This window comes from Sphaerodactylus townsendi, linkage group LG12, assembly GCF_021028975.2.
Source record: "Sphaerodactylus townsendi isolate TG3544 linkage group LG12, MPM_Stown_v2.3, whole genome shotgun sequence".
In the NCBI taxonomy this organism is placed as follows: Eukaryota; Metazoa; Chordata; class Lepidosauria; order Squamata; family Sphaerodactylidae; genus Sphaerodactylus; species Sphaerodactylus townsendi.
The window spans coordinates 32,313,751-32,341,319 of record NC_059436.1 but is presented as its reverse complement, the minus strand read 5'-3'; the positions used below and the strand labels follow the sequence as shown (position 1 = coordinate 32,341,319).

At 45.5% G+C, this 27,569-nt stretch overlaps 1 protein-coding gene across 9 annotated transcripts in view; it reads left to right on the top strand.

The window, feature by feature from the left end:
* Positions 1 to 27,569, top strand: part of DENND1A (DENN domain containing 1A) — a 275,137-nt gene that overhangs the window by 147,197 nt on the left and 100,371 nt on the right. For all 9 annotated transcript variants that reach the window (XM_048513362.1, XM_048513361.1, XM_048513358.1 and 6 more), the window contains 4 exons: positions 1,318 to 1,387; positions 1,780 to 1,860; positions 10,526 to 10,579; positions 16,304 to 16,414. In XM_048513362.1, coding sequence (XP_048369319.1) covers positions 1,318 to 1,387; positions 1,780 to 1,860; positions 10,526 to 10,579; positions 16,304 to 16,414 — 316 coding nt within the window. The remainder of the gene's footprint in view (positions 1 to 1,317; positions 1,388 to 1,779; positions 1,861 to 10,525; positions 10,580 to 16,303; positions 16,415 to 27,569) is intronic.

Below are 27,569 nucleotides of genomic sequence, written 5' to 3'. Positions count from 1 at the left end.
AGATAGTTCCAGTGTACACAATTGAGTTAAATGCACGTCACTTGCCCAGAGATGTATTCTTCTTTTTTTGGTTCAATTCAAACAGCACCCATGTCTATCAATATTTATTTAAATATTTATGCCCACATTTCCATCTAAGTTTGGTTGTTCCATTTCATAGGGGAAATACTCTGTGTATGCATGTGTATAAATGTCTCTCCATGTATTCAAAATCTGACTTGTGAAATAGGAAGTCCACTTACCGGTATTCAAAGAATGTCTGTTACAAAGACCCCGAGTGTGGCTTTCTCTGAATTATGCTAAGATTTTTTAAAAAGCACCCATTCTCTCTTGCTTGAATGTGTTTGCTATGTTAATCTATGAGCAAGTCTTTTTTCTCCAAGGGGCCTCCCTCTTTCGGGTGCTCTTTGGGGAAGCTCTTAACTCTGAGGTTTATGAGACTTAAAACGGGAGTCAAAACTTTATGGTCCCTCTAATCCCCCTGGAATGTTTACATTCTGTGCCAAACTCATGTACTAGAAATTGTATTTCCGTCGTGTACTAGAAATTGTATTTCTGCCTGCTCGAAGCCAGAAACTCCTGTAGTTTCTTGGACCTTACCAACGGATGTGCTAATGCTGTCATAGAATGTGAAAATTCCTTATCAGCAAATTGTTGATAAGTCACTTTACATTTTACAATAAGTGTTCCCAAGCTGCAGACAGATGCTACTAGTAGAGCTCTGTTCACATTATCTGTCACGTCTGCTGCATCTCACTTCATTTGTTACTGTGGCCTGACCGTTGGGGCACTGACTTCTCTGCAGCTGATATGTGCAGCTGCACTGTAGCAGTGCCTTAACCCTTGTTGACACTTGGTTTTCCCTGGCAAGGAGGGGCTGGGACTGTGGCTTTCCGGGCTACTGGACCTCAAGAGAATTCCCCGGCAGAGTGTTTTCTGTCTTATTACACAGTTGACCCCAAAATTGGCACGGAAGTCTGACACTTAACCCAACTAAGGTGATCTTGCTGTGCACATCCGGGGTGGTTGCTGACTTCGTGGGGTGAATGTTTCCCTGGGAGACATAGCTGTGTAAGACACAAATGTCTTACAAGTTGGAACAGAGTTGTCACATCATTTTTTTTTAAGCTGACCTTTTTTCCACTGGCTAGTATATAACAGAACGAGGAGGTGTGATGCCGCCAGAGATCCAGCTAAAGTGCTGCTGATTTGACAAATATTGTGTCTGTGTTATGCTTGCTTTTTTTTAAAAAATTGCAAAGCAGAATGGTGTTTTGATTTTTAAAAATTTTTCTTATTGCGTGTGTTTGTTTTTAGTTATCTCCCGTGGTTTGAAGTCTTTTATAAACTTCTCAACATCTTGGCAGACTATACAGCTAAGTGCCAGGTAAATATATGAAACTCTGAATTTCTCTGTATCTAGATGAACGAGTGAAATTTGGTTGGCAGCAAACCCAAGAGTCCCTGACCTATTCCAGTCTAGTGTCCTGCATTCCAGAGATCCCCAGTTCTGACACCTGTAGAAATAGAATATGGATTCTTATGTATTTTGTCTTTTAAATTTGTTTTAATGGTGTTTGTTTGGGAGGTGAGTTGATTTTAGTAGTTGTATAATGTAATTGTATCGTGTATATCTTAATTTACTGGCCACTTTGGCAGCCCTTGTAAAGGCAGAAAGTCAGGATATACATTTTGCAAATAAATAAAAGACACTGTTTGCAGACTTTTAGAACTTGGAGTCAAAGCATCTATTTAAAACATAATCTATTTTACCCCTAGGATAGCCAATGGTATGAACTCCTGGAAACACTTTACAAACTGCCCATCCCTGAGCCTGGCACATCTGTGCATCTCAGTGTGGTAAGTAGCTCATGGGGCTCAGCAAAACTGAGGCAGCATCTCCATCCTTAAACAGGAAACAACAAGGTGCCCCAATGGTAACATTTTTAGTATGATAAATAGCTAACCCATCTTTAAGAAGCTCCCACGAAGAATCGAAAGATTAAGAACCAGTCAGATACTGACATCTGCGGTCATATGTTATCTTTAATCTGCCTTCACGTGGTTGTTGTGTAGGCAGGGGGGAGACCCTAAGATGTTTTTGAAAGTGAATGATAAATTTTTCCATTAATACGTCTTTTGCTGTATGGAGTACAGGAGGGTAGGCCCCGACCCCCAGGAGGTTTCTGGATTAAATTTGTGGGAAGCAGTGGCAAAATTCAGACATATATCAGAGTATTAGTGGAGAGGTGAGGAGGGGTGTGAACACCACTGCAGCTCATGCCTGGCCCATTAGATGGTCTCCCACCAAGCAGTGAAGCAATTTCATGAACTTCCATTCCTGGTACCTAGGTATCCTTTCATTCTAGGTATCAATGCTGCCCAATTCGTGAGTTGATATAAATTCACAGGGGAAGAGTTGGCCTCCTATAGTTGCTGGGCCGCTGCTTTTTGCAGTTTTATACATCAGTATGTACCCTGGGAAGACCATGCAAGTCAGAGCAAAGGCTGGGGTATTGGTGTAATGTACTCCAAAAGTGTTCCCCTCCCCTGCTTCCCAGACCAGAAGAGAAGTAGTTTGTAGGGCTTCAAACTGGGAAGGTTTGAACTCTCCATCTCTCTCTCTCTCTGCACCTTTTTGGATCAGGTAGTACCTTTCATAAGGACTCTCTTTTATAAACTGTTCAGCAACAGAAGTGCTTTGCAACCATCTCTACCAGGACAAATTGGATGGGTTTTTCTGTGATTTCAGTAGAGCTTTGCAGAGAAGTTCTGAATGGTGGCATCTGTTTTCTCAGCTGTGATCATTAAATCAGAGTCTGAAAACTCTCCTCAGGTTAGAATTTCAACACCTACCACTGACTCCAAACAGCTCCTGTGTTGTTTTGCTCCATAATGTCAGTCGACAGGTAGAAGTTGTTTGGTCTGGTGTTAGAGACTATCTCAGCAGCACCGAGAACCAGCTATTCCTTACACAGCATGTGTGTCTGATAGAGAAGACAGGCAGGGCGAGAGGCCAGTATGTTTTGTCCATTGCATTCCAGTGCACTCAAGGAATGCTCTTGACCTCTCTTTGCCTTGGACATTTCATGGGCAGTGGAGCAGGAAAAGAATATCAAAGCAGAGCTTGGGAGCTCAGCTTCTTTGAGGCTCCGCCTTTCTTAGTCTGGCTGTTTGCAAACCAAGTTATAGAACCACAACCTTTTCCCTCCCCTGCTCATTACTGTCAGCTACTTTCCCACTACCCTCACTCTCTTTCTGGCATCTAGCCCCTTTATAGCCAAATTAAGATGATGACAGGTTTGTGGAGTAAGGGCTGGTTTACCTGTTTTCACGTTTGTGAACCTGCTTTAACTCATGGGTATTTCAGTCCATATGCTTTCACAAAGTACTGCAGTGGCAGATAAACAGATATTGAACAGACTTGAAAAAAGCACAACATAATTTTTTAAATTATTATTAGATTTAAATAGTACTAATACCACAAATTACAGCCCTGCTGCACCATCATATCAAGTTTGTTATGAGTACTCTGTATTAAAAAGCATTCCAGTTTTGGCCGGAAAACCAATATTACTACAAGAGTCTACAAATCTCTAATTTTGTTTCTGGTCATCATGGCAAGGGCACTGAAACCCTGTCAGCTCCTGCTATAGTGCAATAGGGGCAGGAGTGGCGTAGCGGTTAAGAGCAGGTGTACTCTAATCTGGAGGAACCAGGTTTCATTCCCCGCTCTGCTCCCTGAGCTGTGGAGGCTTATCTGGGGAATTCAGATTAGCCTGTGCACTGCAACACACGCCAGCTGGGTGACCTTGGGCTAGTCACAGTTCTTTGGAGCTCTCTCAGCCCCACCTTCCTCACAGGATGTTTGTTGTGAGGGGGGAAGGGAAAGGAGTTTGTAAGCCCATTTGAGTCTCCTACAGGAGAGAAAGGGGGAATATAAATCCAACTTCTTCTTCTTCTTCTTCTTCTTCTTCTTCTTCTTCTTCTTCTTCTTCTTCTTCTTCTTCTTCTTCTTCTTCTTCTTTCATCCTTTTTTTCCCAACCACTAGAACTGACCATGTAGCCTGATGTGACTAAACTTTGTATTTTGGACCTCAGCAACACAATGCTTTTGCCAGCTGTAACTCACTTGGGGGGTGAGAGGCAGAGGTGGGATCCAACCAGTTCTCGCCACTTCTCTAGAAGTGGTTACTAATTTTTTCTGAGTGCCCAGAAGGGGTTACTAAAGCAACCTCCCTGCCCAATAGGGACTGGAGGTGCGGGTGTGCGGCGGCGCCACTGTTTGAATCCCACCACCATCGGAACCTGTTATTAAAATTTTTGGATCCCACCACTGGGAGGGTGTTGTTGGTTCCATTCTCTTGGAGGCGTAGCCCATCTTGGTGGGTGGTTTCCACCCCCATTCAGGGAGGCAGGAAGAAGAATTCCGTCACTTCCTGTCCAGGTTTGGAACTCGTTTTATCCAGTACCTTTCCTGCCTCGACAGGGAGTGCATGGAATTCTCGGTCCTCCGTACCTGAATTCTTCCTCCAGCTCTTCTTTGGGCTACTCCGTCCTCCTGTCTCTTCTTCCTCTATTCTTCTCTTCTGTGTGAGTCTTAACTGTAAGTAGTGGGGATAGGGGAACCAGTTCGCAATTCTTAGCCTTCCCCCCCCCCCTCGCCTAACTCGCATTCCCGCCAAAACAGGCACCCAAAATGGCCCCCCAACGTTTCTCCCCACCGAGGGGAAACTTCCACCGCTCGGCAGCCGAAGCCGCTAGGGCTTACAGCAAGGGCGTCACGCCTCCTCCGGCCATAGTCCCCGCTCAGGGAACCTCCCAACAGGCAGCCGGACGCCCCAACATCAGCGCGGCAAGCGCCCAAACGGAACGCGGCAAGAAGCCGCTCGCAAAGTGCACCAGCCCCGCCTCCGCAACAACGCAAGACCGCGCGCAGGCTCCGACGGATGAGCCGCGCCCGAAGCGCCAGCTCGCTGTCCCGGCCGCCTCCTTCTCCCCTCCACGGAGACAGGTTGCCCAGCCCTCCGCCCCAACAACAAGGCTTATAGCAGCCATAGGAAGCACGGGAGACGGCCCGTGCGTGCGCGCAGAGGGAGAACGAACGCCTCCCCCTTCTCCGAACGCAACGCACAGCCAGGAGATAGATGAGATCAGGCAAGGCTCCGACTGCGCAGGGCAACACGCTACAGAATTGGAGGGAGGGGAAGAAATGGTGAACGCTGAGTCCCCATTCAACTGGCAGTCCCTCTCCCCTGCCGATTTCGCCAGCTTTCTCAACAAAGCCATAGAAGACAAGCTTCAGCAATTCCATGGGCTGCCAGAACAACTACCTGGGGCAACTCAAGCGGTTGCGCATGGGTCTAGGGGTTACCCTAGCTCCCCATCGCAGGGTCCAGGACCTTCCTACCAGAGACATACTAGGGGTTACTCTAGGTCTCCATCGCAGGACCCCCCCTCCCCATGGGCAAACTAGGGGCTACCCTAGAATCCCTCCACAAGACCCTCTCCATTTTCCTGGAGATGAGGAGCATAGCGCAGAGGAAGAGGAACATGAACAAGTCGCCGTCAGGGAGGGCTTGGATCGCATCAAAACAGGTGCTGCCTTTATAGCTGATGCCACCTTGGATGCCATAATCTTGTCTTCTCGCGCCATGGCCTCCTCCTTGGTCGCTCGCCGCAATGCATGGGTTAGATCCTGGCAGGCTGATATCCACTCCAAAACCCTCCTAACAAGCTACTCCTTCCAAGGACAGGCGCTCTTCGGAGAAGACCTGCAACCCATCCTGGTCGAGACCAAAGATAAAAAGAAGGCCCTTCCAAAATTCCTCCGTTCAGATGGGAACAGGAACTGGTCCAGAGCAACTCCTTCGTCATCTTCCTTTCGCTCGCACAGAGTACTACCTAGAACCACAAGGGACGGCAAAAACTCCTCCTGGTTCCCCAGAGATGCCAGAAACAACTCTTGGTCCAACAGGGGATCTGGTTCCTTTCGTAGAAGGGGAAACTTCAGACCGAGATTTGATAAAAACAACAGACAAGAGGGACCTACCAAATCCTGACTCATCCCCAGTTGGCAGGCGTCTCCTTCTCTTCCAGCAAGCATGGGAACACGAACACACAGATGCCTGGACCAAGGAGACAATATCCCAGGGATATGCAATAGAATTTCTCTCCTTCCCTTCCCCCCGGTTCATCCCTTCCCCCCTCAGCAACCAAAAGGAAAAAGCACCCAGAACCTTGAGGGCCATAGAACATCTTCTGTCCACCAGGGCCATAGAACCGGTCCCCAGAGAAGACACCTACTCAGGTCACTACTCTCATTTCTTTACGGTCCCCAAAAAGAACGGGGACTGGAGGGCGATACTCAATCTCAGAACAGTCAAGTTTCTGAAATTACACAGATTCAAGATGGAATCTCTCCGGACCATCTCGGAAGCCATACGACCAGGAGACTTCATGACTTCGCTAGATCTAGCAGAGGCATACCTTCACATTCCGATCAGGCCCTCACACAGGAAATTCTTAAGGTTTGCCATAGAAAACAATCATTACCAATTCAGAGCTCTTCCGTTTGGCCTCGCCTCGGCCCCCCGCGTTTTCTCGAAGACTCTCCTGGTTCCTGTAACCCTTCTTCTTCATCGGGGGATACACATACACCGCTATCTCGACGATCTCCTAATTCGATCCAGGACCAAGTCCAAGGCCATACAGGATCTGGAGTTAGTCATCAACACCCTACAACTCCATGGATTCCTTATCAACAGGGAAAAGAGCATACTGTCCCCAACTCAACGGATCACTCATCTTGGAGCCATCATCGACTCCACCAACAACGCCCTCTTCCTCCCGGAGGAAAAGATCTGCAAGATACAGAAGATGGTCGGCTCCATCATGCACCCCAAATCTGCGTCCCTCCTGTTCCTAGTAAAACTCCTGGGAATCCTCATTTCAGCCATGGATCTAGTTCAATGGGGAAGATTTCACGCTCGTCCCCTACAACTGCTCCTCCGACCATTCCAACAGGATATTATCCTGAAAAGGGACCGGCCCATTCTTCTTCCGCGCCCCCTCAAGAAACAGATGCAATGGTGGCTCCATCGCCAGAACCTGATCCAAGGCAAACATTTCCTGTTTCCGGATCAAATACAACTCTTCACAGATGCCAGCCTCCTTCGGGGAGGGCGGTATACAAATATAATAAATAAATAAATAAATAAATCATCATTATACACAGGGGAAGTGGGACATCCAATCGTCCAAGCTACCGATCAACATGTTGGAGGTGAGAGCAATACTATTGGCCCTCCAATCGCTCCAGACCTACGTCTCCGGTCAACACATCCTGATACGCACAGACAACATCGCAGCCAAGTCGTATCTCAACAATCAGGGCGGCTCAAGATCGTCACGCCTACTCAAGGAAGCCTCCAAGATAATGTCATGGGCAGAAACCAACCTCTTGAGTATCAAGGCGGAACACATCAAAGGTTCTCTGAACCTGAATGCAGACTGGCTAAGCCGTCAAACAATCTCCCCAGCAGAATGGTCCCTGAACAGGGAAACCTTCCTGAGCATCACCCGCAGATTCGGCAGACCAAGCATCGACTTGTTCGCCACAGCCCAGAACGCGCAAGTGCCAAACTTCATGTCCAGATTTTACCACCACAAGGCGATGGCGGTGGATGCCTTGTCAAGCCAATGGCCCCCTGTCCTACTATATGCCTTCCCGCCAATTCCCGTCATACCGAAGTTACTCAGGAAGATCATAACAGAGAAGGCACAAGTGATCCTAGTGGCACCTGCATGGCCAAGGAGACCTTGGTTCTCCACAATCCAGGAACTGTCAACTGCTCCACCAGTTCGGATTCCGGTCTTCCCAGAGCTCCTGCATCAGGGTCCTCTCTTTCACCCCAACCCAGACTGGTTAAAACTGACCATCTGGTTGTTGAACGGCAGAAACTGACCAACAAGGGTTACTCCAGTGAAGTGACCAACACACTCCTGGCCTCCAGAAGACCAGCCACTGTGCGGATATACAACTATACTTGGAAACGCTTCGCCACCTGGGCTAAAGCCAAGGACATCGACCCGGAATTCCCGTCGTTATCCTCCGTCTTAGACTTCCTACAAGAGGGTTTCCAGGCTGGTCTCAGAAGCAACACTCTGAGAAGACAGGTCGCCGCCTTATCTACTGTTTGGCATTCTTTTCAAGGTTTTCCAGCCATGCAACACCCTGACGTAATCCGTTTCCTGAAAGGGGTCCAGCAGTCTCAACCCCCCACTTGCCACCGATTTCCATCCTGGAGATTACATACGGTCCTTTCAGCCCTCACAAAAACTCCCTTTGAGCCTATCCAGACTATCTCCCTTAAATGGCTCAGAATGAAGGCTCTATTTCTAACAGCCATTACATCTGCAAGGAGAGTCTCAGAAATCCGTGCTCTCTCCATCAATCCCAATCTCTGCACCTTCCATGACGACAAGGTCATCCTTCGTATGGACCCCACCTTTCGACCCAAAGCGGCCTCTAACTTCCACCTACAACAGGACATTGTGCTCCCTACGTTCTGTCCTCGCCCTTCTCATCCAAAGGAAAAGTCCTGGCACACCTTGGATGCCAGAAGGACGCTCAAAGCATTCCTCATTAGAACTGAATCTATTAGGAAGACACAAACTCTGTTTATTAACATCTCAAATCCAAAAATGGGCCATGCCATGTCCACAGCCTCCATTAGTACCAATTTGAAGTCATGTATCGTGGAAGCCTACAAAGCATTAGACATTCCAGTCCCGGTAGGGATAACAGCACATTCCACTAGATCAGCGGCTGCCAATGCAGCCTTCAGGCACAATGCCTCAGTCGAGCAGATATGCCGGGCAGCTATCTGGTCAACCCCCTCTACCTTTGTGAAGCACTACAAGCTTCAATCCTGGGGGGCATCCGACACAGTATTTGGGCATAGGGTACTGGAGCATATCATAGATTCCTAACGACAGCCCACCCTGATAAGGGACACTGCTTTGGGAGGTCCCACCAAGATGGGCTACGCCTCCAAGAGAACGGTCCATTGGTTCACTTACCGTGAAGAGGCCTTCTCTTGTAGGCGTAGACCATCTTGGCCCTCCCGGTGCGTCGTTAACAGTAAAAACTCAAGCTCCAAGACAGACCCAAAATTCTACGTAGCAACCCCTATCAGGTTCCTCAGTTCGCCTTTTGTTTAGCTAGGGCTCTCCTTCCAGGCCCAAACTAGGTTGGTTATAGCTAAGGCTAGAGTTAAGGTTGTTTGTATTGTTAAACGTTATCTCTCTTGTGAGACTTTTGTTCCTTCATACTGTTACTTCAACTGCTCGGCTAATCGGATACTGGATAAAACGAGTTCCAAACCTGGACAGGAAGTGACGGAATTCTTCTTCCTGCCTCCCTGAATGGGGGTGGAAACCACCCACCAAGATGGTCTACGCCTACAAGAGAAGGCCTCTTCACGGTAAGTGAACCAATGGACCGTTCTACCTGAGTAAAAATTCTGTAAAACTTCAAAACTTATCATTTCACATCAGCATTATGAAGGTATCATCACCTGGTGGAATTCTCTGTCTGAGGAGACCAGGGCCCTGTGGGACCTATTACAGTTTCACAAGACCTGCAAGATGGAGCAGTTTCATCAGGCATATGGTTAAAGCCGCTACGGTTAACACCTGGAGGCCTCCCCCACCAACAAACTTTTCTCCAACAAACTTTTTCCAACTTTAATCATCTCTTGACCACCAGTTTGTCCCTAAATTGTGTAGGTTCCAATTTAGAAATGATGTGGAATCAGTCACTGCTTGGTAATTGTATTTATTAATATGATATTTATATGTTTTAAGTATTTCATTGTTTCAGAATTGTTGTATGCTGCCCCAAGTCTGAAAGGGGAGGAGAGGGGTGGGATATTAACACTTAATAAAATAAATAAAGTAGTATGATGAAGAAGACAGCATTTTCATGTCCCCTGTGTCTCTCGGCCTCATTCCTGGGGAAGAAACATAAACCAGCTTAAAGACCACTTGTGTGGCAAAGCTTGGAGAGCAGAAATTAATTGCAGACTCATACGGAGTCAGTGACTATTGAGGAGGAAGAAGAAGAGTTTGGATTTATATCCCCCCTTTCTCTCCTGCAGGAGACTCAAAGGGGCTTACAATCTCCTTGCCCTTCCCCCCTCACAACAAACACCCTGTGAGGTAGGTGGGGCTGAGAGAGCTCCGAGAAGCTATGACTAGCCCAAGGTCACCCAGCTGGCGTGTGTTGGAGTGCACAGGCTAATCTGAATTCCCCAGATAAGCCTCCACAGCTCAGGTGGCAGAGCTGGGAATCAAACCCGGTTCCTACAGATTAGATACACGAGCTCTTAACCTCCTACACCACTGCTGCAGGAGGCCCTGTAGTTTGTATGGCTTGTATTGTTTAGGTTTTAATGTATTCTCTTAATGTCTATTGTATGGTAAGCTGTTGTCTCATGAGACTCTTCTCCTTCTTCCCCAGCACTCTTACTTTACCGTGCCTGACACCAGAGAACTTCCCAGCATACCTGAAAATGTAAGTTACACTCTTGCTTACTGGCCAGAGTTAGCTTCACTGGTGAGACGCCTAAGATCTCAAACTGGGGACAATGTGACCTTCAGCCATAGCCTCAGTTTAGCTGTGACAGCTCCCATTTCCAAAAGTGACTTCCGTATAATCATCTTCAAAACCTCAAAGAAAGAGGTCCAGTTGGAGTGTAGTTGTATGTCACCTTAAAACAGAAGGAGGAGGTAAAAAGCTTATCAAACAGCAATATGTAAAATATTGACATCTGCCTTGTAACATCAGCCTTGGACTGAAGGGGGGGAGGGGATTATAATCATGTTTCTTTTACCCACCCATGCAAGTCATTGTGAAGAGCAATAAACAAGCTTCAGGTTTCTGCTGTGTCCAGGCAGTTGTCCCCAAAACCAAGTATTGTGCTCCCTCTACTGGCTTTGAAGACTGGCCTGGAGACCAAATGTTAAAAGGTTCCATGATGAAATTGGGCCAACAGCCCCTTGAATACTGTTTAGTTAATGTTTTTTAAAAAATGCCCCAAATGGTAAGCTTTACTAGGGCTCTGAAGCAGAATAACCAGCTGTGACTCTCTGGAAGGAAACTTTTGACATATAAATGCGGGAAGTGCATCTGCTTTTAAGAGGCTCCAGAATCATTGGGCCATTTCACTCAGTAAGCAGAGGCCGTTGTCTAGACATATGGTGAACAGTCTGGGTTTGAGAGCCAGATGCTCAGGCCTGGTGCCCTCTGAATGACTGTTGATCGGGGCAGTGCCTGGATAGGAATCCTCCAAGAGCTGTTAGCGCCATTCATTTTATTTTATTTTAATTACATTTCTATGCTAAAGGAAAACTAAAGCAAAAGAGCAAAAGACTTCTGATCTTCAGAAGTCACTGTTGTGTACTAGACATCATTCTGAGTTCAGGCTGTGGATACCTGGGTTCAAATCCCCATTCTAATTCAATTCCAAAACCTTTATTGGGCATAAAATCGAGAGAACATCAAGCATTTCCAGATGCAGAATCCCCATTCTACTATGAGGCTTACTGCCATTGGCTGCTTTCAGACATCATAAGCAAACTTCGGTTTATGCTCTTCCTTCCTTCCTTCCTTCCTTCCTTCCTTCCTTCCTTCCTTCCTTCCTTCCTTCCTTCCTTCCTTCCTTCCTTCCTTCCTTCCTTCCTTCCTTCCTTCCTTCCTTCCTTCCTTCCTTCCTTCCTTCCTTCCTTCCTTCCTTCCTTCCTTCCTTTTCCCTTTCTATCTGTTTCTGCTTGCCTGCCTACCTACCTACTTACCTGTTGAATAGGCATCTATCACCTGCAGGATTGGATTGCAAGAGGAGGTACATTTCCTTCAGTCTGTTCTTTTGTGAGGATTTGATACCTTCTCATGGAAGGGGTGATCAAAGAGGTCTCTCCATCATAACAACGCCTTCAGTTCTATTCCTGTTGTTTCTCAGTTTCAAAGCAGTCCTGTACTTAGAGTTAGGGTATACTGCCCCATGAAGGTATGTAGTTTGCCAACTCCAAAGCTTTAAGAGCTGGATTTTCTAAAGGTGTTCCCAGGTGTAAAACCTGTGCGTGTGGATGCATGGTTGGCTACACCAAAAAATAATTATTAAACATTATCAACCAGTTCTGTACCCACTTCTTGAAAAAAATGCGCTCAAGCTTGCTGCATTCAGTTTACATGTGAGTAAAGTGAAGCACATGCAGCAGTTACAGTCCAAGACTGGAAATCCTGCTTTTTAAAGCTCTTGTGGCTGATTATGCGCAAAGCCACATGTTTGTGTGCACACGTGCATGGACACACACACACACACACAAGTTGTTTTCAGAAACAGCCTTCTATCCACCCTCTGCCTTTTCTGTCTGCTAGTGTTTGTTGGCTAGAATCCCAATGTCTGAGTCAACTTCCCGTAATATTTGATCAGTAGATATTCTGAATACTTGTGAATCAAAGGATATTAGGAAACCCCCAAGGTTCTATGCCAGAAAAACTTGGAAAAGGTTATAAATACGGGACTTTCAGTCTGTAAAAAGGGCTTAACTTAAGGTATTTGAAGACATCTTTTAGTGTTGGTGTAGGTCAGAGAAGGAGAATTCATGTTAGAGAACGATTACAGCAGTTTTGAGCAGGGGCGTACCTGCCAGAGGGACAGGAGATGTCCCCTGTCCTTGAGCGCCACCCATCAGGTCATGTGCGGGGCCGCAAAATCACCCCCACATGCTGAAGCCTGCTGCAGGCCCACTGGGCGCCCCTTGACTCAAGGGCGCGGGGGTAGGGGGTGCAGTGCCCGGAGCAGGTGTTGCCCCTAGGCGCCATTTTCCCACAATACATCTCTTGTTTTGGGTAATATCCACAGCATTGTTCTTGAGGTATCTCCAGAGAAGTTACCTTAAGAAGGCTGAAAACATTCTGCAGAAGCAAAACAGAGTAGGGGATGTAATGAAAAATGTAGACTCATAAACTTTTCAAATGTGGGTCTTGGAGCGAAGAGAAGCAAATGGAAAACAAATGCTGAAGAGGGGAAGCCTGTTGAATTCAAGACTAGTTGATGCACTCTCCACAGTTTCTTCTTGGTGTTCAGAGCCTATCTTTTCCCCAGAGCAATGCGATTCAAATAATACTTGGTACACAGATAGTACAAAGCAGAATTTTAATTGCGAGAATGGCAATCTTCTTTGCTAGCTCGGGCTATGAATTCTCTGCTAAAAGCTTTTCAGTCCAAGGCAACTAAATCCATTTGAACAATGTTGCTGGTTCTTGGCTTCTGCAAGCTGCTTTGCCTTGGCTAGACCTGGAGAAGGAACATGGGGCTACAGGGAAAAATGATACAACATTGTAAATGGATTTTGCCCTCCTTCTGATTTAACAGTTTCTACTTTATTCTTATTTAATGGTCAGGTGTACAGTTAGCCTTAATCTTCAATCTTGACTAGGAACTAGATCTGTAGAAGTTTGATTGCAGTTAACTGGATTAATTCCCTCAAAGAAATACTCCAAAATAGTAAGCTGATGCCGAGCAATTGATACAACCTGTACGAGGACTTGGTTTCTGTCACAGCTGACCTGTTGTCTACCTGACTTGTCTGCTTGCTGCATTTTAGGGGTATTCCTTGCGCATGAAGGATAGTCCTCATTCAGACTTAATTATTTATGTGTCCAGCCTTCTTACTTTTGTATCCTTTTCTCACAATAGATCAGCTCTGTTTCTATCTTCTTGGTGTATTCCACTTTTCAGGACACTCCTGACAGAAAAGAAAACCAACCCTACAGCATAGAGCTGCCTACCTTGCTATGCAGAGCAGTTTTCCTCCTGTTTCTGAACCATTTTCTGGGTCTTATCTAGGCCATTTCTGTAACGGCCATGTTAGAATCATAAAGGCCTCTCTGTCTTTCCTAGAACCATACAGACAGCCTGTCTCTCCAGAAGGAAGTGTATCATATTGTGTCAGAGGCAGACAGGAGTCTGAAATGCCCTTGAAGGTTACTTCAACTGGAAGGTCCGGTCCTGTTCCGCCCTCCCCAAATACTTGCAACACGCAGAAGCATGTTCATCTTGACCAGGGTGATGTCATGCAGGTGTGAGGGACCATCACTTCAAAGGGTTGACTTGCTCCTCTTGCTCAGAGGAGTTGCTGCTGGCTCCTCTCTGATCCCTGGGCATCATAGCACGCTGCTCTGATCTTTTGGGACAGGTATCTTCTCTGTGTGTGGTTCTGTGGCAGGCGCTTTCTTGCCTCGGGAGGCTGGGAAGGGACTTGCCCTTGGGAAGAAAACAGTCTCTTGCCTCTCGAGAGTTGACGGAAGGTTTCTGACCTGTTTTTTTCTATTGTTGAATAAACTGGGTTTTTTTTAACTGTGACTCTGTTTCAGTGTTTCACTGGGTAAGAGGAACGGTGGGAATTTTCCTAATATTGCACGATTCTGCCCTCTCTGGGTGAGGCCTGATCCTCCTCTCTCTGATAGAGGCTGCTGTGTACTTTGATCTCTAAGTGAATTCCCTTTGGGTAGCATTGTTAACTGATGAGTCTATCTGTTGCAGGCCTTCCCTGCAAGGTATGACAGTTCCAAGAAACACTCAGACCCCAATTTTCCCCTAATATACCCTCCTTATGGGGAGAACTACTTTGCTGTATCCCGGCTAGCTTTCCATCTAGCTTTTTTCCGCTCAGTTTTTGGGCCACTTGAGAAGTTCATTATCCACCGTGCATTAATCTTATAATTCCTTCCCTGGCTGTGCTAGGGGTGAAGCATGCCCCAGCCGTCTTTGATCTCTCAGTGCTGGCAGCTTTTTGTGGAGTGCAAGTACGCTCTTCTGAAAGTTCCTCTATTAGGGATTCTGAGCATTGTCTTTTACAGTCACTTTTTATGAAGCCCTGCAAACTCAGCAGAGCCCTATTAAACCGCCACATCCTCTTCCTGCATTTTGTTCTGTTAACTTCTCCTTCTGCCATTTTTGGACCAGTCTTTCTTACACAGGTATCTGCTTCTGCTAGTGGCAGAGCAAGAGACAGACTGAGTCTTGCAGTGTACTCCATTTCTTGCACAAGCCTCATTCAAACATGCCTGAGCAAAGGGCGATTGGTGGATTTTCTATCACAGACGCTAAAATGCCATTGACTGGCCCTATGGTGTTGTCTCAACACAGTATTCTTCGTATCACTGAGCCATGAAGCATTCTGAATGGCTTCTGTTTAGCTATAAACATCTTGCCTAATCGGCACAGATGGGACAAGAACTACGGAAAAGAAAGGAGGACATGCCAATTGAGTGAGGCTTTTGACAAAATCTGTTCTGCCTTTCTTTTTCTACCTGGATGTGGTATTCGCCTCCCTATTGCAAGCTGTTTAATGAGACCTGAGTGACTCGGGTGCACCGGTGTGCCCTTTTATTATCATGTGTGCGTGGGTGTGTTGCTGTGTGTTAATTTTTTTTTTCAAATCACAAAACACAACAGATCTCTGCAAAGCCCAGACTTAATTTTTTGTCTGTAGTTTTCCCTTTGTATTTGGACTGCAAGCTGTGGAACATATTTCGGCACAGTATGAAGCTTCTTGGCAAACTGTCGGGCCAAGTATTGGGGTTTTTAAAGAGTTATCTTTGGATCTGTCAAAAGTGTTAATGGGTTTCTCCAGGCTTTTAAATTCTATTTGCTCTTTGTCATTTTTTTTAAAGCGTATATGTGTGTGTCCTTGTTTACTCAGTTTTCCAAAGACTTAAGGTCTCACTTGAATTTTTCAAATGAAGCTCAATGTGCTTTTATTAATACACTCACTCACGGTTGTGCCCTGTACCTCATAGCTATGTATAAAAAGATCAGCTGAACTCTCCAGTGTGAGATTCTGTTTGGCTTAATGGCCATCTACCCAGCTGTCATTACTGATTCGCTATATTATGAAGTTGCTTCTTTCACAGTTCCTTGGAAACCTTAATGGCCATGTCCTTTTGTGGTATGAATGGGCCCTTTTGGGCAAACCAGTGTCCTTCACTATTCTTCAAGTTGCATCTTAGATAAGCCTCCTTAACCCTGCCTTGTCTAGGATTACAAGAAAGGCCCGATGGACCTTTTAGCTGTGGCTTGCAGCATCTTGACAGAAAATAACTCTGTTCTGAGATCCTGTTGGCTGTAATACTTTTTGTGCCAGCTTTTGTGCAAGAGTTTTTTTGGGGGGGTATGCTGACTTCACGTCCTTGGCTTTTAAAAATGAAGTTCTTTCTTGCTTCTTTCCCTAGAGAAATCTGACTGAGTATTTTGTAGCTGTGGATGTGAACAATATGCTGCACCTCTATGCCAGTATGCTGTACGAACGCCGTATCCTCATCTGCTGTAGTAAGCTAAGCACTGTAAGTAGATGGGGAGGCATGTGGTTCTGTTTGGGCAATGACATGATGGTACTTTGGGGGGCGGGAGTCTTGGGAGGGCCACTGTGGAACAGCAGTGTGATGGCTTGGTAGGTTAGTTGATAAAATGGGATTCCCCCGCCCCAACATGCATTATTTTGAGGAAAGGTGGTGCTAGATAAAACATGAACTGAAGTACTAATTAGTGCCTTCAGACTGGGGTGAGAGTCTAGGGTTCTTGCCCCTGCTGCCAGCATGCTCCTTGCCTTAGGACAATGGTGGCGAACATATGGCACTCCAGATGTTCATGGACTACAATTCTCATCAGCCAATTGGCCATGCTGGCAGGGGCTGATGGGAATTGTAGTCCATGAACATCTGGAGTGCCATAGGTTCGCCACCACAGTCTTAGGATGACTGCCCCCCCACAACTGACTTGTTACTTCAAGTGCTGTCTGGGGGTTTTGTGTGTATTGACTGGTCGTATTAGTGGTCTCTTTCATTTGTATCAGGATGGGAGCCTTCTGAGACCTCTTGGCCTCTGAAATGTTTGAGATACAGACTTTTCTCTCTTGATGCAGGTGTTTCATAATAACATTTGTGGCGTTAGCCATGGCCTGATTCGTGCCCTCATGCTCTAACTTTTTTTTCTTTTAAAATTGATAAATGCTTTCAGATGGATCTTCTCGTGACCTTTTCTTGATAAACTCTAAGGGTGGATGATATTGTGTGTGAGCACTGCATTTTTCGTAATTTTGCTGGACAAGGATGCAGGCTTAATGCTACTTAGAGTCCATCAAGTACCTGAGAGATGAAAGCCGCATCCCACTCAAAGGCTCATCAGCTCTAAAAATGGCCCACAATCATTACTTTAAAAAACACAACACATACACACATGCACACATGCGAGGCTTGGTTTAGTTCAAAGTTTAGGTCTGTGCATTTCAAGGTTTCAGCAGTCGATAAGTGTGTGATTTTTATTTCCCCGAACAGAAGAAAATATTAAGTTTTTCCTGTGTTCTCTTCTGTAAATGGATATTTGATTGATTTTTTTTGTGTGGTTTTCCTAGATGAATGGCGAATCAAAATTTGTTCTCCTTAATGTTGCAGACTTAAATACTTGAAAGGCATTTTTGAAGCTCCTGTTTCCTTGTTGTCTGCTATTATCTGGCCCGGGAGCGATTCTGTAGTCCTAGAGTCTGCTCTTGATTACGGCCGTTATTATGCCTAGAAAACAGGTGACGGGGACAACGGAAACAAGCCGTACCGAAGTTAATGATGAGGAAAAGAGCGGCACCTGTTGCTAGATAAGCTGGAGGGAACAAGTCATTGCTGCCACCCACCTCTGAGCCGCTCTCCTCCTTCTTCCCCAGTTGTGGCAATGAGCAAAGCGACTGTGATAAGCTTTTAGGTGCGGCAGCGTATATTACACAGGGCCTTTGCTTAGGGCTTCATGCATTTCAGATGTGAACCCAAATCAAAAACAAAACTAACACCAAAAAAAGGATGGGAACATTGACTCCAAGAAGTAGGGGCTGCAGAAGCTTTTTTGATGTTTTGAAAAATTCTAAAGGTCTCTGTTTCCAGAAGCAACTCATTCGCAGAACGGCTTCTGCTCATCTCCCTCCTCCTTCCCTTCCCCTTCCAAGGCACTTAAAAACATGTTTAGCTTCTGAGCAGTGTTGAGGAGGGGGATGAAGGCGGGCGGGGGGGGGGGGGGCTCTGTTTTTGCTGCATTTTCTCCTCTTCAATGCAGGAGGAAGGATTGGAATGACGGCTTTCTGAAGCAGGCTGGAAGTGTTGGGCTGAGGCTGGGGGGTGCTCCCTGCCACCTGCAGCCACAGGAACAAGCAACGTTATTTGGCTTCCAACTGCACTCCACAGAAGCCAAGGTCCCGGAAAGTTACCAAACAATTTTTTGTGGAATGAGCACTTATCTGTTTTCGGCTCCTTGTTTACTCCGAGCCCTGTGTTAGGCAGTTGACAGGGATACTTAAGGGAAGATGGAAAGAAATGAATTGACGAGATTAGGTGCGGAGGAACAAATGATTATGGGAGGGATATGGACTTCCTTCATTCTGTATGGAAGGTATCCGGTTTATCAAGCCTGCCCAGGTGGGAAAATTAAGCAAGCTTTCTGGTTGCTGGGCTCAAAGATTGGTCGACTAACAATTAACAGCTAATTGAAGAATGTTTCCAAACCTCTAGAAAACTGTTGTGAACTTTTTCCTTCACGTTGCACTGTTTGCTTCTAACAGGCACATAAAACCCCACCGTGAGGAAATACGTGGATCAATCAGGCTAGACAGAATGGTTTCCCCTTGTTCTGATGCCTCCAGATTTTTAACTAACTGATTTGACCAAAACACTCCAGAAGCCCTAGTAGAGCAGGACAGCCACCACGGGACTTGTAGGGTCATCTTAGTTGATCCTAAAGGTTCTGGCTGAGCTTAAGCAAGGGCACAATTTAGGCACTCAGGAGGGTCTAAGACACTTAAGGTGTTATCGGTTGATACGTGTGGGGGCATGAGCTTTCTTTGTTCCCGCCCCACCCCCACCCCAGAAACCACAGGAGGCTGCACAGTGGGACCAATCTCATTTTCAGCCTGCTGGAATCCTTCAGCTTTGACAGTCAGTCATTTCTCAGGTTGTCTTATTATTAACAGTGTGTTTTCTGTTCAGCCGTTGCTAATCAGATGACGTCTGCTACAAATGTGCTGGGTAGTCTGCTCTTTCTTTTCTTTGTAGCAGTTACCTTCCAAGAATAGAAGGTCCCCGCTTGTGATTAACAAGGAGGGGGAAATCCATGCTTCAAACGTGTGTTCCCATTTTCTTTCAAATAAATAGCAGTGTAGCTATTTATACATTTGGGGATTTTTTTGTTGTTGTTGCATTGGTTAATACTTTAAGAAGCTCACAAATGCCCAATCACTGAAGCTAACAAAAATCATTCTTGGTAGAGCTTGGTAGTTCAACTAGAATTCCAAACAAGCAAGCTCTTCCTAAGCCTTGTTTAACTTTGCGGAGAAAGGCCCTTGCAAGGAGATGATATGCTATAGATATTAAGAGACCCTTTGTTTGGAAACAGGGCAATACTCTTTGGCTGGCAAAGCATTAAATCCTTAATTTGTTTACTTTTATACTTCCCATGTACATTATCTGACCCATTGGGTCACAGAAATTAACATAAACCTCCTCAACAGGATATTACCCATGTAGGCCACTGCTGGGCAGTAAGTGTGTCTTTCTTTGGGGAAATGCAATCAGGTTCATTAGCAGAACCAAGAGGCCCTTTTTGCTGCATTGTTTTTCCTCACGGAAACATCTAATGCTAATTTGGTAACTATATGTAGATACTGTTTGTCAAAGAAAGGCCCTGTATTCCAGGGGTGTTGAATTCATTTGTTATGAGGGCTGGATATGACATAAATGTGATTTGGTTGGACTGGCCTCGCAGGGAGAGTGGCTACCTCGGCTGGCCCAGAATGGCGCCAGGAGGAGTGGTGCCTGGATTGGCAAGCCTGCAGCAGGGAGGGGGGCTGTCTTAAGAGGGCTTATCTGGCCCATGAGCCAGCTAAGGCAACCTTCCCCTTGCTTCCAATCTGGAGGGGGGGGGGGGCTTGCCTCAGCTGACTAATGGGCCTGATAAGCCCCCTCAAGGGGCCAAATCCGGCCTCCTGGCCACATGTTTGACACTCTTGGTATATTTAGTCTTCACTATGGTGGTGGTAGTATTTAAACCATCAGTGTGTAAATGGATCACAGATAGCTGTGTTGGCCAATCAGACAAAATCCACCACCATGTAATACTTTCTGTTACACACCAGATAACACAAAGTATTCATCAAATATTTGTCTTCCCCTGAATTATCTAATCTAGTGGAAGGTTTGTGGCAAAAAAAGAAAAGGAGGATGGGGGAAGAAAAATAATAATAATTCAGTATCAGTGTTTGGAGATTTCTGATCATGCCCTGAAATAGCTCTCTCATATGCATCTATTTTCTGTGTAGGTTACAACATAAAAACCAGCAGTATAAACAGATCATACCACCAGCCCAAATTCATCTATGCTCATTGAAAGTCAAACTAAACGCTTTCAAATTAAAAGACATCGGTACAAGTTCTCATTAAAAGCCTGAAACCACAGGGGATTGTTTTTACTAATCTCTGATATTGCCATCTGGACTTCCCAAAGGAGGGAGTTCCATAATGTTTGTGTGCATGCAGAGGGACACACTGTTCCTGGAAGATGCTTGTATGGTGTCTTCCTATAATGGTACCAGAGCAGACCTTCTCTGGCAGCTGGGTGGCATGTTAACATTGTTACCTGTTTGCTAGGGCAACATTCACTGACCAAAAGAGTGAATTAATATAGTAATTCAGTCTCACAGCAATAAGGACCCAGCAAGCAGGGTTTTTCTCAGTGAAAATACTTTTACTGTCACACCAAATAATCTCCACTATAACTTTCGCTAGAGCAGCTGCGCAGGACCGAGCAACTTGCAGGGTTCTTATAGGAGTTTTCAAAGGTACAACAAAACGAGGTCATCAGTGTTGGAATAGTAACTCCTGGTAGTGGAGTTAGGTACACAATACAGGGCAGTCAAAAACAGGTACACAATACAGGGCAGTCAAAAACAATGAAAAATGATTTAAAACACAATACAGAGTACTTAGAAGACAGTGAATGAAAGCTGGCGAAGATACTATGCTACCAACGAAACTTTGGCGGGAAATTCGAGGCGGGAAAAGAATCCTTATCTTGGGCACTGATGATATTTATTCAAGAAGACCTTGCTGAAGGATGCACCCATTGCCTGGGGCTCCTGCCCAGGCCTGTTGTCGAGCTGAAATAGTTGAAACAAAAGCAGGGGCAGAGCCAACTGCCAGATCTTCTGGGGTATGGATGTTACAACACAATAAAGAATCCCACACTCTCTTTTGTGAGTTCATTGTCCTTTGTGGTTGGAGGTCCGGGGTTATTGTAATCTTGATGAAATCATCTTCAGGGTGCATGGGAGGAGGGAGGCAATTAGTGTGCAAGCTGCTGAAAGCCTCCAGAGAAAAACCTAGAAGAGAAAATTCTACCTCACAGAAATGTACCTAACTAAATATAAAGGAAATAAAACCAATTTTCATTTTAATCATATAAAGTGTGCTATTTTATTGAAAATCACTGCTCCCAACATGAACTAATGCTTCCTTAGGTACATGGGCCCCAATCTCTTAGAGGATTTAAATGTTAAAAACAACAACTTGAACTTAGCTCCAAAAACAAAGCTGATGAAGTTGTTGGAACTTGGACGAGATCTGCTCCTTCCTGTTCATTTCTTGTGACAATACTGGTAGCTACGTTTTGGACCACATGGAGTTTCTAGCTGTCCTTCAAGGTCAGCCCCACGTAGAACACATTGTAGAAGTCTAATTTGGAAGCAACCAGAACGCAGCACGGGTGCTAGTGAACAAATCTGTCTGATCCAATAGTAGACAGATCTGTCAGGTTGGTCTCATGGATGCTATTGAGATTATAAAATGAGTCTGCCCCCTAGAAGCACCTCCCAAGTTCCAATCCTGAATGGGCATTTGCCTAGCTATATGATTTGCCAAGTTTTGCTCAAACTCTGTTGCTGTGGAAACTGTTAAGGATATGATATTTCACAGCCAGCTCCCCCCCTCCTGCCCCTGGTGAATCATATGCAAAATGCATGTGGGTCTCAGAACTGAATTAAAATTCATGCTCCCACTGGACCAACTCTTTCTTGTTTTCTGCCAAGTAATTTATCATTATCAACTCCATCTTATCTGGATTACATTTCAGTTTGTTTATTCTAACCAACTCCATTGCAGCATCTAAGCATTGGGTCAAAGCCTTGATAGCCCCACCTGGATCAGAATAAAAGGGAGAAGTAATGTTGTGTGCCATCAATGTATTGGTGACACTGTCGTCTGAATCTCCCATACAGTCTCTTGTCTGTAGACTAAAATCCAGCTAGATGAAATGTTCTGGGGGAATTCAGAAGCATTCCCACTACTTTGTCATACTTGAGTTGGTATTACACGGCTGCAAGGTTTACATTAATCTATGGGGTGCTTTATGGAAGGTGCTTTATCTGCACCAAATACAAAGCCTGAGGCAATTGAAAAAGACTCTTCCAGACTCTTCAAGGCACCCAATCAGAAGATGCCCCTGACTAAATTACCTCCTTCGCTTAGGAAGCTTTGTTCATTTGGTCAAATAGAAAAAGGATTATTCAAATAAAAGGAGGATTTTCATAATGTGTGTGGAACTCAGGACATCTCTTCCAGAAATAGAGACCTGATATGACTTAGTTGGGTACCAAAATGTACTAGGGTGCTTCTATGATACCTTCATACTCCTCCTTTCCTCCCCCTCCCTTGACTTTTCTTTTGACTTGTACTGAAGCAATTGTTGTATCTTATTCAGGCCAATTCAGTTTAGCATACATAAAAAGTTGCTGTCAATTTAAAGTACAAGTGTGTGTGCCAGAATGTAATTGAAAAAGTTTCCTGAAAAACTCCTTCACTGCACTATGTTTACTGGAGCCAATCAAGCACTGTGAGAAATGCCGTTATGTCATGATGTTATGTCAACAATGACAGCCAACATGACATGCCATTATTTTGCACCATCCTGAAGAAATTCAGTTAAAGGCAGTGCTTTGAACTGATGGTGGGTAGGGAACCATGTTGCAATTGCTTGTGTACCAGTTCAGACTCTTCCTCTCACCAATTTTTTTAACAGGGTAGAGCTAGAATGTTTGTGAAACACTTGTGTACAGAAATGTGCTTTGCTCACCCTTAGTGGGATTGTGGTCGTGCATCTTCTAGATCAGTGGTACTCAACCTTCCTAATGCCGCGACCCTTTAATACAGTTCCTCATGTTGTGGTGACCCCCAACCCTAACATGTATCCATTTTACAGATGGAGAACACTGATGCAGAGAGTCTTAGGCGACCCCTGTGAAAGGGTCGTTCGACCCCCAAAGGGATCGCGACCCACAGGTTAAGAACCTCTGTTCTAGATTAAGCGGTGCAGATCAGTTGTAGCATTTCATCAACTCAGCTTCATCTGCATGGTCTCTGTTCTGGCCACGTTTGGGACTGTTGAGATGCAGGCCGGCTGCAGAATGTCATCTTGCAAGCTTCTAGACGGTTCTAGCTATGAGTGTTCCCCCTTCTTCTGGTATTTTTTTCTTTGTCATTCCAACTTCACCATGGAAAAGGGCACGGCTCTTTTCCAGAAATGTGTAAAATGTAATATGAAAATGGCCAAGAATGAATGAAGGGGCTTCCGTTGATCAGCATGTGGCGGAGGTCCGTCTGATGACTGACATTGGTGTCTGTTCTACTGTCAATTGCCCCACAAGAAGTCATCTAGAAATTAGTTGTCACAGTCTCCAGAGGTGAAGTCCTCTCGCCGTTGGGATTGGCAGCGATGGAGTTCCTCATCTTCATATAGGCACTCAAGTTCCTGGATGCCACCTATTTTTTATGATAAGGACAGGCAGGGTTGTACCCCAAGCTCTCCTTCTGCTTCCAGACATGAGACTCATCTCTCTGCCCGACATGAGGACTTTATTCTCCCCTCATATTTGTTGGAGGAGGAGCATCCCTCTGAGGATGATTCTGACAACCCATCTATGCCATCACCTGATGAAGCTGTGGGGGACAACCAGACCATCTCTCCTCCTGAAGATAACAGATCATTCACTGAACTATTGGTCAGAATGGCCAGTGCCTAAAATCTGATGATAATACTGTTCTTGATATTTTAAATACTAAGGATATATCTGCCATCTGTTTACCCATCATTAAGGGTTTTTTGAAGTAAGGCCATGATAATTGTACAGCACCCACAGTGACTAGGAAATTGGAACATTCATATAGGGTCAAGCCTGACAATTGTTCCTTTCTTTTTCGTCACCCTCAAGTTCAGCATATTATAACCGACTCCCTTCTCAGCAGATATTGGGCAGGGAATCACTCTTCACCAATAGACCGTGACGGGTGGAAGTTAGACATTATGGGCAGGAAACGATACTCGCTTGTTGCATTAGATTTTTGCATTGCTAATATTTAGGTATCATGAGCAGACACAAACTTTTCTTTGGGACTGAATGTCTCCTTATATTGGGTCCTTGCCAGAGTATCAGGAAAAAAATGGCAAAAAACATACAAACCAGAGTTTACACTGGGCAGACAACTTTTATTTTATACACAATGTACGCAGCAGTTCAGACAGGATACTAATTTGCTGTGGGTTTTAAGTGTCGAACCAAGACAAAGGAGTATTGTCCCAAACACTATCGTGATGGATCACTGTGGCTATCTGCTTAGTGTTTGAACATGCTGGGGTTAAATGTCCCCTTTCCAGTAGGACACTCTCCACAAGGGCCCAAGCTGTCTCTGCCACCTTCAATGAATCCATCAACCTCAGAGACATCTGTCAGGCGGCAACCTGGTTTTCCTGCTTGACATTGGTGAAGCATTATGCAGTTGACGTAGACTCCAGAAGAGCAGCAGCTGTAGGACAGCAATATTACAATCACTGTTCAAATAGGCAACTCGCTCCTCCTTCCAGTAGTGAGTGAGCTTGCTACTCTCCCAAATGTGGGGCTGCACAGGGACCACGCAGATGATAAGCAGGGTTACTTAGCTGGAGCTGTTATTCATCCAGTGGTACTCTGTGAAGACACACATCCCTCCTTCCATCCCTGCAGCAAGTTGCCTAGTATTTTCACAGTGTTTGTGTTTCTCAAGTAGGTCTTCTCACGATGGCTACTGGAGAACTGAGGGATAGTGTGCTGCTCCCCCTTGCTCACAGGTTTTTGTTCATGAAAAGTGCCCGGACTCCATTCTCAAGGGGAGGAGGAGCGCTCCTATACCCTGTTTAGGATAAAGATGACAGGAGATTTGTGAATTCATCTCCCATTTCCTGGGCTGTCTTTGTTCCAGAATCCTCCACTTGGGTCTTAGGGCCTTGAGGACATAACTAGGTAGGCAGAAGGACCCAAACGGAGCGTTCTAGAACAAAGATGGTCCAGGAAATAACAGATGAACAGTGTATAGGTAGATCTATCTAGAAGTTTGCAAGATGATGTTCTGCTGCCGCCTTGCATCTTGGCAGTCCCAAATGTGTATCTGCACAGAGCACCACAGGATGAAAACAGTTACAGGTAAGTGCAACCCTGTTCTTCTGGTCCATACACTTGGCTGCTCCTGCTTTCTTTTTCATCATAATGAATTAGGGTTTTGTGAGAGCGTCGACGACTGATCATTCATCTAGTGAGATCCATGTCCCCCCCCTTTTTTTAAACCCTAAACAGAGAGTTTTGACATCTGACAATTTAGGTTACTTTCTGGGATAATTTTCTGCTGTGTTTACCAAGCCTTTAAGCAAGGCAATGAATAATCAACAATAAGCATTTATGATTCAAATGGATTAATTTTCCACTTTTGCTAGGAAAGCTGGTATTTATAGCCACAAAGGACTGTGGGGGAAAGTGGGGAAATAACAAACGAATTCAGTGTTTCAGGCCATTAGCTGCTTGATCCATTTTTTCATTCTTCCTCCATTCCTGCTAGCAGAAGATTGCCTCTCCAAAGCTTCATACTGATAATGAAGGCCACACCCCTCACTGAACAGTTGCTAACAGGTTCCTTTTTGTGTTCAGTGGCATAGAGAGATGCTGTTTGAAAACCATATAGAAGGCAAAAGTTAGATTGGTATATTTAAAAAAAATCAGTGTTGGCAGTAGAGCACTTACTTTTTTTGCTGGGAGGGAGGAGGGGCAGAATAAGAAGAGTAACTTCATCAGAGAAATACATTGGTGGAAGTTGTGCTATGGAGGTGTGACAGCCTCAGTATCTTCACAGCCATTATGAGCATGGATGCCTTGTGTCTTAGTCACTCTAAATAATTCTGTGTTTCTCTGGCCCACTGTATAAAGTTCTGGCTTTCACATTAAGGGCTTTGTATCTCAGTCTCGAAAACCCACAGAGGGATTACACTTGGCACGTTCAGCCTTTGCCTGGTTGCAACTGTGGGGGAAGAAAAGAAAGAGAGGGGGCGGGGAGAGAATTCCATCTGTTTTTCAAATAGCAAATGGTGAAATTTATTTTTATTCACTTTTACACTCGCTTTCTTCCAATGAGGTTCAGAGATGTTCCTGTGCCCTGTTCAGTCTCCACATCTGGCCATATCCCCGATTGGTCCAGATCCGGCAGCCAGTTTTTTGTTATGCTTTACTATGAACAAACTTACATCAGCAGCAGTGGCGTATCAGCCTAGGGACAAGGGCGCCCTTGTCCCCGGGCGCCACTCTTCTGGTCACGTGGGGGGTGCAAAATCAGCCCCCCACGTGACCAGGAAGTCCTGCTGTCTCATCATTTTTGCGTACCTCGACCCCGTCCGAGGCATGCAAAAATGACGAGACAGCAGGACTTCCTGCTGCCTCCAAGCGCCCTCAACCCCGCCCTGGACTCCTCCCTCCCTTCCCTCCCTGCCCAGCCGGCAGGGAGAGTCTGGGGGGGATGTGGGCACCCTAAACCTTGCCCATGTCCATGGTGACATGGTTGGGGTTGAGGGCAGTGGGGGTGAAGCTGAGATGGGCGGGGTGGGGGCAGAGCCTAGGGGCGACCTGGAGACAATTTGTCTCCGGGCGCCATTTACCCCTGGTACACCTCTGATCAGCAGAAAGTTTAGGTTTTAAAAAGGTGGAAAATGGGATGTCATCTACTTGGCATCACGGGCTCTGGATGTTCTGTAGTGGAGGTGTAATGGGAGGTGAACTCTGGATCTCACTGCTGCTAGTAATTTTGTTCAGGAGCTTCTTGTTTTATTTATTTGACTACCCTCCAACCTTTTGTTAACCTGCTGTTGCTGATGAAGGTCAGCCCTTTCAGAAAGAATTTACAGCACTTTGAAAGGTTCTCGGGTTGTTATGTTTCTTGTAGGGTGAGAGTTTATTGACAACGGGAGGGGCATTCAGGACAGAGAGTCTTGCCTTTTTGCGGTCCATGAGTAGTTTGTGGGGACTGTGGGGTCAAAAGGGTGCACACTTTCCCTTATGGAGATCCACCCCAAAGCACTCCATCACTTATTTATGTGTGTATTGACGTTCATATTTTTCTTTTC